This window comes from Balaenoptera physalus (genome assembly GCF_965194825.1).
Source record: "Balaenoptera physalus genome assembly, chromosome: X".
Lineage (NCBI taxonomy): Eukaryota > Metazoa > Chordata > Mammalia > Artiodactyla > Balaenopteridae > Balaenoptera > Balaenoptera physalus.
The window spans coordinates 116,536,699-116,554,611 of record NC_138903.1 but is presented as its reverse complement, the minus strand read 5'-3'; the positions used below and the strand labels follow the sequence as shown (position 1 = coordinate 116,554,611).

Sequence of the window (17,913 nt, the reverse complement as noted above, 5' to 3'; positions counted from 1 at the left end):
GCTTTCTCTAGTTGCGGCGAGCGGGGGCTACTCTTCGTTGCGGTGCGCGGGCTTCTCATTGCGGTGGCTTCTCTTGTTGTGGAGCACGGGCTCTAGAGCACACGGGCTTCAGTAGTTGTGGCTCGCGGGCTCAGTAGTTGTGGCTCAAGGGCTTAGTCGCTCCGTGGCATGTGGGATCTTCCCTGACCAGGGCTCAAACCCATGTCCCCTGCGTTGGCAGGTGGATTCTTAACCACTGTGCCACCAGGGAAGTCCTTGCCTTCTAGAAGCCTGTTCTCTGCATCTTCTCCCCTGGCCCTGGCTGAACAGTGTCTCTGTCACCAGCTGCTTGTATTCCAGTGACTCTCAAGCCCATTACTTCCCATGGGAATCAGGTAACCCCTCCTGTGGGAAGGGAAGGCTTTGAGGAACTGTGGTTCCTGTGGAGCTGTTAGGTAGCCTCAGGTGAGAAGGATCTGTAGCCATGAGAGTAACCGTCGTGACACTCCTGTGGAAGGTGATGATAATTCTAGGACCGGTGGAGGAAGGCCAGCACCACACCACCCACTCACACTGTCACACTTTCCAGGATGGAGCCGTTCTGTTTCTGGGAAGATGACTTGACTCATGGTGTACCTAAACAAGCATAGTAGTGGCCACATCATAATTAGATTCTACAGTAAAATGATCTGATTTCCAAAGGGATTACGTGGTATTTTCTATTGTTCCTTTCTCAATGGCTGGACGCAATAGTGAAGCATAGTTCGTGGCTGAATCCCCTGGACACCGTTTTGTATTAGACGCTAAGCAGGCTGAGCCCCAGTTAAGGGCAATTACCATGGCGTTCCCCTCTTGACAAGGAAGTTGTCATCGAGAAAGCTACCTTAAGTCACTAATCAGGACTATGTGAGTCAGAATGCCCAGCTTTGGGAGTGTACCAAGCCCAGGTGACTCAAGTGTCCCAGCAGTGCTTTTAAGACCTTTCCACCTAAGTACCCCATACAGGCAGTGAAGAGTGGGAATGAACACCTGTCCCTGAGGATCTGGGACATAACCTCAAGGTCCTAGTAAACAGGAAATATCTTATGAAGTCTTAAATGAGTTTGCGGATAGCGCACTTTCGCTCCATCATACAGCCTCGCATGTTTCAGTATAAAATAGTGTGCTTTTGCCCTAAATCCCAGGGAAGAAGCATGCCATGGCTTCACGTACCCACAGCCCACTGCAGTGTAACCTGAAGGTACACCCACCCCAGACCGAGAAACAGAGCCTATAGGAAGAGAGGCCAGGCCTATGCTAGTGGCAGAATCAATTGTATTCTTTCAACATCCCAGCATTGTAACTGAGGTTATTTGCAGGCTGGAATTAGCTGTAAGAAATGAAGTGGGCATCTCATTGCCCCAGCCCTCTTCCAGGAGAGGCGATTGGATCATTCCCAGAATTTACAGTCATTTAGCTGGCAAAATTGGCAGCTCGCTTGTCAAGGAGGCATGTTGTGAAATGGGCCCTAAAAGGAGTCCCATTAGACCAATTAAAACCAGAGGCCTCAAGTGTGCCATTTCCCCCTCGTCTGATCTATGAAGAAGAAAATCTAGACTCCCGCAGACCTGAGGCTCATTAACAAAGTCACTTTCCTCTGCTTTCAAGTCCAAGTAGTCATTTCACACCTGAAAGTTCAGAAAGGTTGACGGGGCGGAGGCGGGGGGGATTGATGGGGCAGGAAGGAAGGTTGTGTTGAGGGGAGGACAAGAAAACCAAGATCTATTGGGGATTCAGAAGCAAATGGCGGGGCCCAAAGGCCTCTGTGGGAAGGGGCAGCAAAGTGAGCAGTAGTGCAGTGAACACGATTTCTAGTGCTTTCCCCAGCTTCAGCCTCTGGGGGTCTACCAAGCAATGTACTGAAGGTTTCGCATATTCACGTCCTGGGGGCCAACTGTGCACAGCAAATACAAAACGCAGGGAGAGCAGTATTTCTCTGTTGCCATATTAGGGCCGGACTGAAGCCATCTGCTGGTGCAGGCCTGGCAAGCAGCAGCGTTCGCTCCGCTGGTAGTGTGATGGCAGCTCTTCTTCCAGGCTGCCCCGTGGAGTTCGCCCGCTGGTGTGGGTAAGGCCCCTGTAGCAGCGCCTTGCCCCGCTTGATGCCCACGCCATCAGAGGGCGAGCATTAGAATCCTATGATATGCTCAAGACCCCGGTGGCTCTGTAAGGGCCCAAAGGCTCGTCTCGCTGGCTGACAGATTTTCCCTGGCTGCCTGTGTAGCCCAGGCCCAGCAACTTCTCCCCCAACGCTTGGTGTGCACTGCCTTTAGTAGACGTTATTATGCCAGGGTTTAAAGGAAACAAAAACGGTCCAGTGTGGATTTATTTATGGCCAGGGTCTCTTATCCACAATTAGACCAGCTTAAGAAGAAAGAGGATTCAGAATTTGGTAGCTGGTGAACATCACCAGAACGACTCACATCCCAAGGGAAGCAACTGACCGCCTCTGCCTGCTCATAGGTGCTCTGGTGGGGGCAGCCCCCTTGGCTGCTGTGGGTAGAGGAATGATTGCAGCCTGAGCAGACTACGCTCCTCACTGGGCCCCAGGAGCCTTGGAATCAGAGAGGAACAGAACTACTGATAGAAGGAAATTTAGAGTTCATCTAGTTCAATACCCCGATTTAGCAAAACGGGGTGACTGAGGCCCAGAGGAGAGGGAAATGACTTGCCAAGGGTGAAACAGTAACTCAGTGACTGAGCCTGGCCTGGAACCCAGAGCCCCAGACCCCCAGGAGGTGCCCTCTTCTTTAGGAACTCTCCTAGGAGACTGAATAACTAAGCGCGGGGGGGCGGGGGGCGGGGGGCGGGGGGGCCCGCCCCACTGAGTGCTTCATCCAATGCAGAAAAACTTTTCCACACGAAGTGCAGACCTTAATGACTGATGATCATTTAAAGGGATTATCTAATCTGCAACACAAAGGATTTAAGAGCAAAATGAGAGTCAGGGCTGTGTATAATTAGTACAGATTGTTGGGTCTAACCCACTGGGTGTAGTTAAACTGATTACAAATAGAAACAGATTTTTGGATTTAGCATGAAAATTTCCTTGCTGGCCCAAAAGGTTCTCACTGACGTTCAGCTGCAAGACAAAAGACAATTTATGCGCGTTTTACGATATGTACCTAACCAAACAAAGATATATTCTGGAAAATCACTGATAAACATAAAAATATGAGCGATTTAAGAGTATGGTTTGTGGTTATTCCCATAAGGCATCTGGTTCGTAGCAAAATGAGAAGGCTTTGGGTTTGGTGTAGATTTAGCTTCTTTGTAGGTTTGTAATTTTTTTTTAATATTTGCTATTGGCTGATCCCCAGATACTGTTCCCACAGGCTTCTTGTTTTTCCCAAGACAACATGTCTGACAAGTCTCTCCCGCCCACTTAGGGCTGTCTTCCAAACTGTTAACAGTGATTTCTGAAAAACACAAAACAGATTGTGTGGATTCCTTACTTAAAAACCTGCAGTGGCTCCCTATTGCCCACAGGAGAAAGTCTTAGCATTCCTAATCCACCATGATTTGGCCCTTACTTACTTGTCCTTCCTGCCCTACCTTTTATCACCCGCCAGGCAACACACACACACCACAACGATGTGAACGCTACATTCCTTCCCTCCGTAGAGGCTACTTGCTCCTATTGAGTATGCCCTATCGACGTTCTCAGATATTAATGATTTTTCTCAAGCTGAACCCTCTGCCTGAAATGCATAACCATCTCATTCAGCCCTGCCATAGTTCCATCCATCCTTCATGGTGCAGGATATGGCCCAATTGTCCCAAGAAGCCTTCCCAGAACCTTCTTTTATTTGGAATTTTTCTCTCTCCCTTGTCACCCTGGTGTTTCGCTTGTGCCTTTATCCGAACCCTTTCTGCTTTCTGCCAGCTGTCTTGTTGGTTTGTCTATTGGTCTGTTTTTCTTGCCAGACTGTGGGATTCCTGAAGGCAGACACTAAGTCTTTCTCCAAGCTTCTAGCTCAATGCTTGGGCCATAGTAGGCTACTGTTAAGTTTGTTGAATTAAATTGGATTATATTTCTCCCATCCAGGAATGTCCATAGTTATCTTTAACCAAAACCCTATTTCCTCTGTGTCCCATAGTGCTTCCTTGTCATGCTAAGCTGTCCCCTTCATCTCTAATCTCCATGATGGTGGCCCAGGCCCAGAGTGTGTCTTTGCTGGAACTCCCATCAGTATCAGCTACAGGAACCCAGCTATAGGGTTGGGTGATAAAGCTTTGCTGCAGCTGAGTGGGAAGCCTCGGGAAACCTGTAGCCACAGCTTAGGAAGTACTAGAAGGTATTATTCTGAATATTCCTTGGGTCTTTTGGAGGTAGAAGACTTGGCCCGGCTTTGTGCCAGGGGTGCATGATGGCCTTGGCCATCATTGCTGATTGCTTCAGGTAAACAGAACTGATATAATGCCCATTTGGGGTCCCCAAACCTAGAGCTCTTTTCAGTATTTCACAAAGCTTAATAAAGCTACTTAATCAAGTTTGTGATCAGTTCTATGTGGAAACACTGACTTCTCTCATATGCTTTTTTTTGATGTACAGTTGATTTATACTGTTGTGTTAGTTTCTGCTGTACAGCAAAGTGATTCAGTTATATATACATTTTTTTAATATTCTTTTCCATTATGGCATATCACAGGATATTGGATATAGTGCCCTGTGCTATACAGTAGACCTTGTTGTTTATCCATTCTGTATATAAATAGCTTGCATCTGCTAACCCCAAACTCCCAATCCATCCCTCCCCCCATCCCCCTCATCCTTGGCAACCACAAGTCTGTTCTCTATGTCTGCGAGTCTGTTTCTGTTTTGTAGATGGGTTCATTTGTGTCATATTTTAGATTCCACACATATAAGTGATATCTTTGGTATTTGTATTTCTCTTTCTGACTTATTTAGTATGATAATCTCTAAGTCCATCAATGTTGCTGCAAGAGGCATTATTTCATTCTTTTTCATTGCTGCATAGTATTCTGTCGTATATACGTACCACTTCTCCTTTCTTAGCTTTTCTTTTTAAATTTTATTGAAGTATAGTTGATTTACAATGTTGTGTTAATTTCTGCTGTACAGAGTGACTCAGTTATACATATATATATATATATATATTCATTTTAGTATTCTTTTCCATTTTGGTTTATTGCAGGATACTGAATATAGTTCCCTCTGCTGTACAGTAGGACCTTGTTGTTTATCCATCCTATATATAATAGTTTGTGTCTGCTAATCCCAAACTCCAAATCCTTCCCTCCCCCACCCCTCCTCCCCCACCCCTCCTCCCCCTTGGCAACCACAAGTTTGTTTTCTATGTCTCTGAGTCTGTTTCTGTTTTGTAAATAAGTTTATTTGTATCATGTTTTTAGATTCCACATATAAGTGATATCATATATTTGTCTTTCTCTGTCTGACTTACTTCACTTAGTATGATAATCTCTAGGTCCATCCATGTTGCTACAAATGGCATTACTTCATTTTTTTAAATTTTAAAAAAAATTTTCTTGGAGTACAGTTGATTTACAATGTTGTGTTAGTTTCTGCTGTACAACAAAGGGAATGAGTTATACATATACATATATCCACTCTTTTTTAGATTCTTTTCCCATATAGGCCATTACAGAGTACTGAGTAGAGTTCTCTGTGCTATACAGCAGGTCCTTATTAGTTATCTATTTTATATGTAGTAGTGTGTATATGTCAATCCCAGTCTTCCAAGTTATCCCTCCCCCCTCTTACCCCCTGGTAACTATAAGTTTATTTTCTACATCTGTAACTCTGTTTTGCAGATAAGTTCATTTGTACCCTATTTTTTAGATTCCACATATAAGCGATATCATATGGTATTTGTTTTTCTCTGACTTAGTATGACAATCTGTAGGTCCATCCATGTTGCTGCAAATGGCATTATTTCATTCTTTTTTATGGCTGAGTAGTATTCCATTGTATATATGTACCACATCTTCTTTATCCATTCATCTGTCAATGAACATTTAGGTTGCTTCCATGTCTTAGCTATTGTAAATAGTGCTGCAATAAACATTGGGGTGCATGAATCTTTTCAAATTATGGTTTTCTCCAGGTATATGCCCAGGAGTGGGATTGCTGGGTCATATGGCAACTCCTCTGTTTTTAGTTTTTAAAGGAACCTCCATACTGTTCTCCATAGTGGCTGTACCAGTTTACATTCCCACCAACAGTGTAGGAGGGTTCCCTTTTCTCCACACCCTCTCCAGCATTTATTGTTTGTAGATTTTTTGATGATGGCCATTCTGACCGGTGTGAGGTGATACCTCATTGTAGTTTTGATTTGCATTTTTCTAATAATTAGTGATGTTGAGCATCTTTTCATGGGTTTTTTAACCATCTATGTCTTCTTTGGAGAAATGTCTATTTAGATCTTCCACCTATTTTTTGATTGGGTTGTTTTCTTGTTGTTGAGTTGTATGAGCTGTTTGGATATTTTGGAAATTAAGCCCTTGTCCGTCACATCATTTGCAAATATTTTCTCCCAGTCTGTAGGTTGTCTTTTCATTTTATTTCATGTGTTTTTTAGTTATCTTTGGCAGGATATTTTCCCTGAGTTTTTTTTTTTTTTCAAGAAGGAACCCATTACTATTTACTCACTGCAGTATACTTGGTATATGTACAAAATTTTTCAATTTGTATATGATATAGCTCCATATGAGGTTCAGAGTCAGCCCTGCATTCAAAGAACACCTCTGCCACTTACCAGCTGTGTAAATACAGGCAAAAAAAGCAACCTGAGCTTGAGCTTCCTCATCAGTAAAATGGGAATTATAATACCTACTTCATAACATTACTGAGAAGGTTCGATTACATGAGATCATGTATATAAAGGGCTTAGCACAGTGCCTGGCACACAGTGAGGACTCAATAATTGGTAGTCATTTTTATAATTTCAAAACATGGGTTCCAAGAGATAGACATAACAAAAGAGGTATTTGGTGGCAAAAAGATGAGAAACTACTGGATCTAACATAACTGCTGGGTTTTCCATAACTGCTCTAGTAGACAAAACTGTGCAGTGTTCATGGATTATTTGAAGAGCAAGGTAAATAGTGGAGGAGCTGAGTGGTCACATTAGTAGACGTTGTTTGCTTAATCCTGATGTTAGGCAAGGGGGATATCTGGAAAAGGAATCTGAAGGCGCTGCTGAAAGTGCTCTCATTCAGGTCAGCCCGAAAAATACTCCTCTTCATTTAAGTTGAGAAGTCGCCATGAGACTCAAGGCTGGGCTTTCAACAGATCCAGCCATATGTGTTCTCGACTTTGGTGAAATCCGATCGGGACCTAAGCCTGCGCTATCCTTGCCGACTGACAGCTGACCTCGGCCTGCTCTGTGCGCCCTGCACCGTTCACCTTTCAGAGAAAGAGGTCTGATTTCCAAGTAGAGCATTGCTCTTTGTTCTTTTTCTCTTTGATTTTCTTTGTATCTATTTATTCTGGGGGGAGAGGGAATGGATATTAGTCTACCGATTCACTTTTCCCTCAGTAAGAGGGTTCCCTGGAAATTTTGATTTGCGTTATTATCATCAGCACTCAAGAAGAAACACTTACTTTCTCAGCTTCAGAAGAGCAAAATGTGGTCAGATTCATCTATATTAAAAGTTAGGACATCATTTCCTTGTACAGCAATGAAAAATAAGTATAGTTAGTAACAAAATAGAAAAATTACTTGTATCAAATGTGATAAGCAAAGGACTCAATAAAATATATATTCAGATTAATAGGGAAAATATCAATACCCATTAGGTAAGAAGGCAAAGGATATGAACTGTTATTCACTGAGAACTAAAACACAGAAAAAGTTCATCTATACTAGTAATCAAATACACTCAAATTAAAGAAACTTTGAGATATCATCTTATACAGACTACAGTATCTTTTATTGGTTCCCTCATCATTGCTGGTGGCATTATAAACTGCAGTAGCCCTTTGGAAAGTAGTGTTGCGGGCCGTGTAATCAGATCCTCTGGCTTTGATCACCTTGACCTTGCTGCCTGCTCTAAGGAATGCCAGCCTCACAGCAGCCGTGGTCCTGGGCCCCTGCTCTGCACACATCCTGGACCAGCTGAGTCCTTACACTTTCTTCCTGTGACTGACTTACTGCGTGTTTCATCCCCTGTAAGAGGAGCTCTTCCTTCCTCTTCCTTCCTTCCTTCTGCAGAATCCCTGTCATTTCCTCTGTGCCTGTTGCTATGCATCTCCATGTCCCCAAGGGATCTTTCTGGCTCCATTGGCCACAGGACAGTTGGCTGCTGAGGTCACTCACATCACATCACCTTCACAAGCTATTGAAATAGAAACAAACATTGGTGACCGAGTCCAGAAAAGCCAAGGGAGTAGATTTGAACTCTAAATCTGGAAAAGCAAATCTAAAAGAAACTGAGCCCTGGGCCAGGACCAGCTGTCTTTAATTTCCTGACAAACCACTATCTACTTAGATTTACCCTTTGGGAGATTTTCGCGTTAGGCCAACCCCAATACCCCAATTTCTTTTCAGAATCATGAGCATATCTCATAAACGGTAGGCAGTTGAAGAAAGAGGACCCTTACCCATTAGCCTTTCCTTAGTCTTAAATTCTATGCATTATATTGGGCTGGCCAAAAAGTTTGGGTCTTTCCACTTACAGAAAAACCCAAATGAACTTTTTGGCCAACCCAATATCCTGTGTGGGTGTGGATATGTGTGTTAGGGGTGGGCGGTGAAAAGACCATATAGATAAAAGAAATATTTCTGAGAAAAATAAAACAACTTCCAATGGCAAACTACCCTATCATCAACTTTAACGCAAGGCCTCCCAGGGGAAAATCTGAACAGGGTGCAGGGCCCAGGAAAGGTACCCTGGGAGACTACCACATCCCCTCTCCCACCAACACACACACACACACACACACACACGCACAAGGACACACATGTAGTCACCCACATGGCACCTTACGTTTGGATACCTGTGAGATCTGGTGAAAATGACCTTCAAGCGTGGCCTTGCCAGGTGGGAGATGTGGAAAGGGCCGGTGTGCACTCGGGGGTGTGGGTGGAGCCAAAGGTGGGAGGGGAGCAGCCAGTTCGCCCCCTGTTGGTGGGATCTCTGGCAGGAGCACCAGTAGCCATCTTCCTCGGGCGGCCCCCGCACATAACACCCCTGGCTTCTTCCCATCTCCTGGCGGCCTTCCCTTCAGCGAAAGGAAGAAATCAAAGCTGGGGCATCCCAGCAGTGCAGACAAGCGCTTGGGCCGTGAAGGGTGCAAACCTGAGGCTGTTGGTAAGCCTGTATTTAAATTCTTTCCTTTCTTTCGGCAGAACTGGCTTATGATCTGGACGTGGACGATGCTCCTGGAAGCAAGCAACATGTGAATCAGAAGGACAATGAGATAGTTGCCTCTCACAACCTCGGGAACGGCCCTTCCCCGCTGAAGATTCTCACCAGCTTGGCAATCTCCGTGGTGTGCTCTTTCCTCCTGGTGCACTGACTGCCAAGGTCACCGCACACGTGCTGCCCTTCAGCACCCTGTGGTCTCCCTCTATAAAGGGAACCACCTTTTTCTTTTTTTTCTATTTTTTTATCTTATATACCTCCTCCAGCCATTAAGTAGAAGACTAACCATGAGTTACGTTTTCGAAAATCAAATGGTATCTTTATGAGGACGGTAAATTTTAGTGGTAGTATAGATTGTCCTTTTGCAACGAAAAAAAAAATTCAAATTGTGCCAAATTATTTTCCTATGTTTGGCTGCTAGAACATGGTTACCATGTCTTTCTCTCTGTCTTTCCCTTTGCATGGATTTCTTTGGAAAAAAATAAATGCTCAAATAAAAATGCGTTGAGTCTTTTTTGTAAGCCCACGTACGTGGTGACCATGCAATGCTTTCCCCCTCCTCACCTAGCTTTCTACTCAGTATAAGAAAATCCCCCTCCCTCCCTGCCTACCTTTTGGGTATCAATCTTGGCTCCAAGCTCCAGTCAAAGCCAGTCTGTCCCAACACACACCCAATCCATAATCTCCATTTACAAACAGGGTAGAGTATCTGGCCTATGAAACTAAAGGCATCTCAGAAAAGTGCCCCCGTCTCTCTCTACAAATTTCACTTCACTGAAAATGTTTTGCCCAACTAGAAATCCTCTGTATGGATCATGTACACAATTAATATCCTTCCTTCCCCCAACCCAGAGAGGGGAGCCCCAATAGCGCAAAGTAATTCCCCAAGCTTCTTTGCTCCCTGTCTCCCTTCTCCAGGGGCTGCCACGTGGCAGGGCCGGCAGTTGCTCTGGGTCAGGTTGCAGAGGTTGTCACCGGGAAACCCGGGATTTATAGGAAGCAACACGGCTCTTGGCCTCAGATGGGCTCCTTCAACAGTCTGTTCCACAACTAGGCCTTGCGTACCTGTTGGCTGTCAGGCACTGTACCAGCTGCTGGAGATGATACAAAACTAAACAGATTGGATCCCTGCTCTCATGGAGCCGAAGGTCTGACACCAATACTAATTCCAACATCAGCTTTCTGTCAATTGTAGGTCCAGTGTTATTACTTAAGACTGCCTTTTACACATACGGCACACAAGCAATAATGATGTTGATGCTGATCTCTGAACGTTCCGCTGCCAAAGATCCTCAGGAATGACCGACTTGCCACCGTTTCCAATGCCGGGCTTATTGCCCACTTGCCAGGTTGGGTCACCAGAAACATTGTTGACTCTAATGAGTGGGAACTCAACTCCCACCTGAGGGCTAAGAGGGGCGAAGCTGAAGGAGGAGGAGAGAGAGGGGCTGAGGCACAGGGCCAGAGTATGAGTCAAGGTCAAGGAAGGACTGGAATGTCCCCTTTGACACTGGGAGGCGGGCCCAGCCAGGCGCTCCCATTTCTGCCCGGTGGCAGGAGGTGGCAGGAGGTGAGCCCGCCGGAAGCAGGCAGGGGAGTTTTATAACTTACCTTTTCCCCTCCGGCTGTCACCAACACACTTTCATCAGGGTCTCCTGTGGAGCACAAGTTCCCGATAGCCATTTTCATCCTTTGCAGAAATTTTTGCAAATGCCAATTAGAAATGTCTGGTTTAGTGTTGCCTTCAGTTGGTCTTGTTGAAGTCAAGGCTACGATCGGTGGTATTTGTTAATATGCTTTCAATGATTTATAGCGGTTGGTAAGACTTGAACTGGCATTATCTTTGTCTTTTAAACATCATTATTTCTGTATTTGAATGGGATTTGTGAGAAGCTTTGTTCTTTGATTCATGAAACCTAAATACGGCAAAGGTTTGTTCCTTGGACTCGAGTGTGCCAGGCTACCACCACCAGATCAGAAGACGTCTCGAAAGCCTGGTTACCGCCTAATCGTCGTCCCTGTTGCTCTACAGAAAGGTTTTTATTTAATGTGGCAAAAATAGTGTGTGACCCTGAGATCGCGTTTTACACCTGCAAGCGGAAAGGCACTGTCTTAAAGTCCATTTCTCCTTTCTGGGAGATGAAGGGGACTGTTTCTACACATCCTTCTCATTCACTTCCCCTCTTCAGACCTCGGTTTCCCTCTTGTAAAGTGGAGAATCAGGTCAAGATGTCTAGTTTCTTTGTTGCTTTCATTTTGTGGCACCACTGGCCCCAAAAGGAAGTAAGTGCCAGTCCCTCTGCCCAGCACTGGTGTTATGCGTGTTCTATTCCCACGTGCCTCTCAGGACGTTGCCAGCTTAAGGTCCTATTTGATATACTTCAGTTCCCAGAACGTGACACAAGCCAGCCAGCGTTTCTGCGATCTTGGTATGCTGCTATGGTCCGTGCATCCTGAGTGATGCGGGGCAGAAGACTCTACAATGTCCAAGGCCTGCTGGCTTCAGCTGAATGGTTAGAATTAAAATGGATAACCGTTCACACTTACAAAACATGGAAAATCCACCATCTCCAGCTGACATTTTCCTTTTACTCAATAGCCTTTGTCTTTTAGCATTTTATCCATGCCTTTTCCTATCCCTCTATATTTATTCTTCTAGTTCAGAATCTAGTTTCACAGCTAGTTGCTGGTGGCTTTTCACCTTTGAAGTGTTTATCCTACCCTTTGATTTAAACTTCCTACATGAATTTTGTTAAGACGACTATTGTCCTTAGAATAGGCCTGGCAGTTGGGAAGTGGCCCCATCTTGTTGTGAGTTTTCAGGCCCCTTTCTCGTTGGATCCATGTGTGAACTTCCACCAGCTCAACTCTGGTATTTGAACAAGGTTAAATCATAGAACAACATACTGAATCCCTAGGTTGAAAAGGATCCACTAATTCATCCCACAATCAGTGTTTGATTAGTGCCTAAGGCTGGGCCCTCACTAGGTTGCAAAACAGTTTATTTGGTTGCTGGACACCTCCAATTTTTAGAAAGTTTGTTTTTTTCAAAAGCGATATATACAGGTAATAAAAATCTAATAGTACATCATCACATAAAGTTTAAAAGATGACATCTATCCCATCATTCCATATCCCGTAGTTATTATTAAATATTGGACTGAAAGCCTTCCAGTCATTTTTCTCCCTCTTTAGGTGCATATTCACACACATGAGATTATACTGAATGTATAATTCTATAATATGAATGAATCTTTGATAGGTTGAGCCTAAATCTGCCTTCCTATAATTTCCACCCATTGGTCTTGGCTCTTCCATAAAGACCAACATGAGATTAAGATGATACCACTTTTGGGACTTCCCTGGTGGCACAGTGGTTAAGAATCTGCCTGCCAATGCAAGGGACATGGGTTCGATTCCTGGTCTGGGAAGATCCCACATGCCATGGAGCAACTAAGCCTGTGCGCCACAACTACTGAGCCTGTACTCTAGAGCCCGTGAGCCACAAGTACTGAAGCCAGCGTGCCACAACTACTGAAGCCTGTGCGCTCTAGGGCCTGTGCTCCTCAATAAGAGAAGCCACCGCAATGAGAAGCCCGCACACCGCAATGAAGAGTAGCCCCCGCTTACCGCAACTAGAGAAAGCCCATGTGCAGCAACGAAGACCCAACGCAGCCAAAAAAAAAAAAAAAGATGATGATACATCTTTTCACACAGCTGTCCTTCAACAATAATTTTCAATCACTGACTCTTGCCTCTTCTGGGTTGGTTTTCTCAGCTCCTTCAGCCCTATTCCACGCTCCAGTGGGTCAGTGGTCCTCTTATGCTGTCATGCCCATAGCTGAGCTCATGGTGCCCCTGCAGCCGGCGCAGAACGGAGCACGGGTGTTTATGTTCCCACAGAGCCCAAGACCTCCACCAGACAGCAGTCCGAGAATGCAGACACTTAGAAGCCACGCCACACGCTTCATGAACAATGAGCTTGTGGCCAACTGAAACCCCCAGGTGTTTTTGCCAGAATGGCTGCCAAGCCAGGTCTCTTCCATCCCATACTCGTGTAACTGATTTCTTTAAACTAAATTCCAAGGGCTTTTGATTTTACTTGTCTAGACGTTGGGCCAGGCAGTATACACTGTGTGTGTGTCGGGGGGGGAGTGTGAGTGTGTGTGTGTACAGGGGGGAGAAATTTTTTTCTTGTCAAGGCCACACATTTTGGAAGTCCTCTTTTGGAATTGCTGTTGAGCCAGTTTATGTACATACAAGAAAATAAGCCCCATTTCTTTAGAGTCAAACCTTTTTTGGAACCCAAAATGATGTTCTTCAGCTTGATCAACCATCTCATGCACTATATTTGCTGCCAAGTAGTTTTTAGCTGTCTCCCAAAATCAAATTTACCTTCAAGAAACAAAGGCCTCCCTGAGAAGATTCCAAAGACTATGCTATGGGATATGGAGGGTTTTTCCCCCAAAAAATGTTCTACAATATTTGAGGACACTGTACATCTTGGAAGGACACAGCATTGGTTTGAATATAGAAGGTCTGCTACGTTTGCCAAGAAACCAACAAAATAAGCTCATTGCTTTTTATTCATTTTTATATGTTTAGAAATAAATATATTGACTCTGAAAGTTTGACATTAAAAATAGATGTAAGAGAGCAAGATGGCAGAGTAGGAGGGCACAGAATTCACCTCCCCCCAAAAAACACATCAATGATACATCTACGTTTAGAGCGATTCTCACTGAAAACTTATGAGACTGACACAGAGGCTCTTGTACAACAAAGGCTATAAGAAAGATCCACACAGAATCAGGTAGGAAGGGAAGAGAAGTGATCAGGTTGGGACCTATGCCCCTGGGAGGGGACACAGAATGGGGAGGGAGGTTACAAGGGCAGAGATCCTCCCTGGGGAGTGAGCAGTTCCAGCCACATATTAGGTGCCCAAGCCCTGGGGTCCAACATCAGGAAGAAGAGTCCCCTTAGCTGGTTAGAAAACCAGTGGGACTAACGGGAGGGCTGTAAGAAACCTAGACCCTGCTAGTGAAGAGCACACACACACTTGCTCACTCCTGAAACAAGGCAGAAAAAAAGAGTGAAAGTGCACGAGATTCTGGCTGCTTTCCCACGACCGCTGCAGTGAGCACCCCAGCCTGAGCCAAGCGTCCACTATGCCCACTCGCTCCACACTAGGGCAAAGTCTGCCACGAGAGGAGTGATTATGAGGGACTGTGCCAACCCAGACGCAGAACAGCATCTGAACAGGGTGGGAGCAGCCATTACTAGTGCTTACAGAGGCAGTGCATCAGAAGTGGTCCCAGACTCTGACTGGCCAGGCAGCACAGCCCATGCCCAGACCCACACCATGCACCCGCACCCGCCCCTCTTCCTCCAGCCTTGTTCCCTTCTGGGGCAAGGGTTCTGGTGCTGGGAGTAGGGAGAGCAGACACTTAGAAGGAATGGAGCCAGCTCGGACTCAAACTTCAGGGCTTCTGCTCCAGCAACTTGGGACCTGACCCACCCCGCCCCCAGTAGGTCGTTGGCCACTAAGCAAAGAAGTCCCAGATCATAGCTGGCTCTGGTTCTAGCCCCTCCATCTCCAGCTCCACCTCTCATCAAAGTAATAGCTGCCAGCACACCCTGGGTAAAGACATAACTTGTGCTCATGTCAGATCCAGCTCCTCCACCAAAGCCTCTGGGCACACGCAGACTGCATAGAGACACTCCCACACAAGGACGCACCTTCAAGACCACAACAGGTAACTCTTTCATTATGTCTAATTTCATAGAGACAGAGAAAGTTAAGCAAAACAAAAAGCAGAGAAATTTGTTTCCATTGACAAAACAAGAGAAAACCCCTGAAAAAAGAACTAATGAAACAAAAGTAAATAACCTACCAGATACAGAGTTCAAAACATGAGTCATAAGAATGCTAACTGAATTAGGGAAAAGAATAGATGAACAGAGTGAGAATTTTACCGAGGAACTAGAAAGTGTAAAAAAGAACCAGTCAGAACTGAAAAATACAACAAATGAAGTGAAAAACACACTAGAAGGAATTAATAGACTATGTGATACAGAAGAACACGTAAGTCATCTGGAAGATAGAATAGTGGAAAGCACCCAATAAGAACAGCAAAAAGAAGAACAAATTTAAAAAATGAGAAAAGTTTAAGGGACCTCTGCAGCAACATAAAGTATACCAACATTTGCATTATAGGAGTCTCAGAAGGAGAAGAAAGAGAGAAAAGGGTAAAAAATGTACTTGATGAAATTATGACTGAAAACTTCCAAAACCTGAAGCAGGAAAAAGATATCCAGGTACTAGAAGCACAGAGGCTCCCAAACAAGATGAACCCAAACAGACCTACACCATGACAAATCATAATTAAAATGGCAAAAGTTAGAGATAAAGAAAGAATTCTAAAGGCAGAAAGACAAAAAGAGTCACAGGGGAACACCCATAAGGCTATCAGCTGATTTTTCTACAGAAACTTTGAAGGCCATAAGGGAGTGACATGATATATTTAAAGTGCTAAAAGGGAAAAGCATGCAACCTAGGATACATTACCCAGCAAGACTATCATTTAGAATTAAAAGACAGATAAAGAACTTCTAAGACAAGCAAAAACTAAAAGAGTTTTTATCAATACTAAACCTACCCTAAAAGAAATGTTAAAGGGTCTTCTTTAAGTGGAAAAGAAAAGGTTACCACAAGAAGTATCTATAAGAAAGGAAAAATCCAACTAGTAAAGGCAAATATATGGTAAAGGCTGAGGATCACCCACTTAAGTAAGCTAGGACAAAGATTAAAAAACAAAAAAGTTGTAATAAACTATAACTACAATAAACAGTGAAGGGATAAACATAAAGATACAAAATATGACAATGAAAACAAAATGTGGGGGAGGGGAGTAAAAAATGTAGATCTTTTAGAATGTGTTTGAACTTACATGACTACCATTTTAAAACAAGCAGATATAGTTATTGGTCAACATATAGGAACCCCATGGTAATCACAACTCAAAAACTTACAATAGATACATAAAAAATGGAAAAAAACAACACACACATACCACTAAAGAAAATCATCAAGCCACAAGGGAAGGATTTAAAAGAAGAACAGAGAACTATGAAAACGAGAAAACCAGTAAAAAAATGGCAATAACTAAGCACCTACCAGTAAGTACTTTAAATGTCAATGGACTAGGGGACTTCCCCGGTGGTGCAGTGGTTAAGAATCCTTCTGCCAATGCAGGGGACACGGGCTCGATCCCTGGTCTGGGAGGATCCCAAATGCCATGGAGCAACTAAGCCCGTGTGCCACAACTACTGACCCTGCGCTCTAGAGCCCATGCGCCACAACTACTGAAGCCAGTATGCCTAGAGCCCATGCTCCGCAACAAGAGAAGCCACCGCAATGAGAAGCCCATGCACCACAACAAAGAGAAGCCCCCACTCGCCGCAACTAGAGAAAGCCCACACACAGCAACGAAGACCCAATGCAGCCAAAAAAAAAAAAAAAGTCAATGGACTAAATGCTCCAATCAAAAGACATAAGGTAGCTAAAGGCATAAAAAAGCAAGATCAAACTATATGCTGCTTACAAGAGAATCACTTCAAAGCTAAAGACACACACACACTGAAAGAAAGGGAATGGAAAAAGATATTTCATGCAAATAGAAACAAGAAATTGAGGGGGGGTAGTAATATTCATATCAGACAAAATAGACTTTAAAACAAAGTCTATAACAAAAGACAAAGAAGAGCACTATATAATGATAAAGGGATCAATACAAGAAGAGGACATAACACACATTAACATATATGCACCTAATATAAGAGTACTGAAATACATAAAGCAAACATCAACAGACATAAAGGGAGAAATTGACAATAATACGACTATAGTAGAGGACTTTAACACCCTACTTACATCAATGGACAGATCATCCAGACAGAAAATCAATAAGGAAACAGTGGCCTTAAATGACACATTAGACCAAATGGATTTAATAGATATCTACAAGACATTCCAACCAAAAACAGCAGAACACGCATTGTTTTCAAGTGCACATGGAACATTCTCCAGGATACATCACATGTTAGGCCACAAAATTCATTTCAACCAACTTAAAAGGATAGAAATTATTTCCAACATTTTTTCCAACCACAGCAGCATAAAACTAGAAATCAATTACAGGAAGAAAAATGGGAAAAACACAAATATGTGGAGACTAAACAACATGCTACTAAAAAACCAATGGGTCAACAATGAAATCAAAGAGGAAATCAGAAAATACATTGGGACAAATGAAAATGGAAACACAACTTTACAAAGTCTATGGGATGCAGCAAAAGTAGTTCTAAGAAAGAAGTTTATATTAATATAGGCCTACCCCAAGAAACAAGAAAAATCTCAAACAACCTAACCTACCACCTAAATGAGTTAGAAAAATAAGAATAAACAGAGCCCAAAGTCAGCAGAAGGAAAGAAACAATAAAGATCAGAGAGGAAATAAATAAAATCGAGACTAAAAAAACAAT

At 43.8% G+C, this 17,913-nt stretch overlaps 1 protein-coding gene across 1 annotated transcript in view; it reads left to right on the top strand.

Annotated features, from left to right (window-relative positions):
- Positions 1-9,869, top strand: part of GPC3 (glypican 3) — a 426,198-nt gene extending 416,329 nt beyond the window's left edge. The window contains exon 8 of the mRNA XM_082445345.1: positions 9,354-9,869. Within this exon, the coding sequence (XP_082301471.1) occupies positions 9,354-9,523 (170 nt within the window). The 3' untranslated portion in view covers positions 9,524-9,869. The remainder of the gene's footprint in view (positions 1-9,353) is intronic.
- The last annotated feature ends 8,044 nt before the right edge of the window (positions 9,870-17,913 follow it).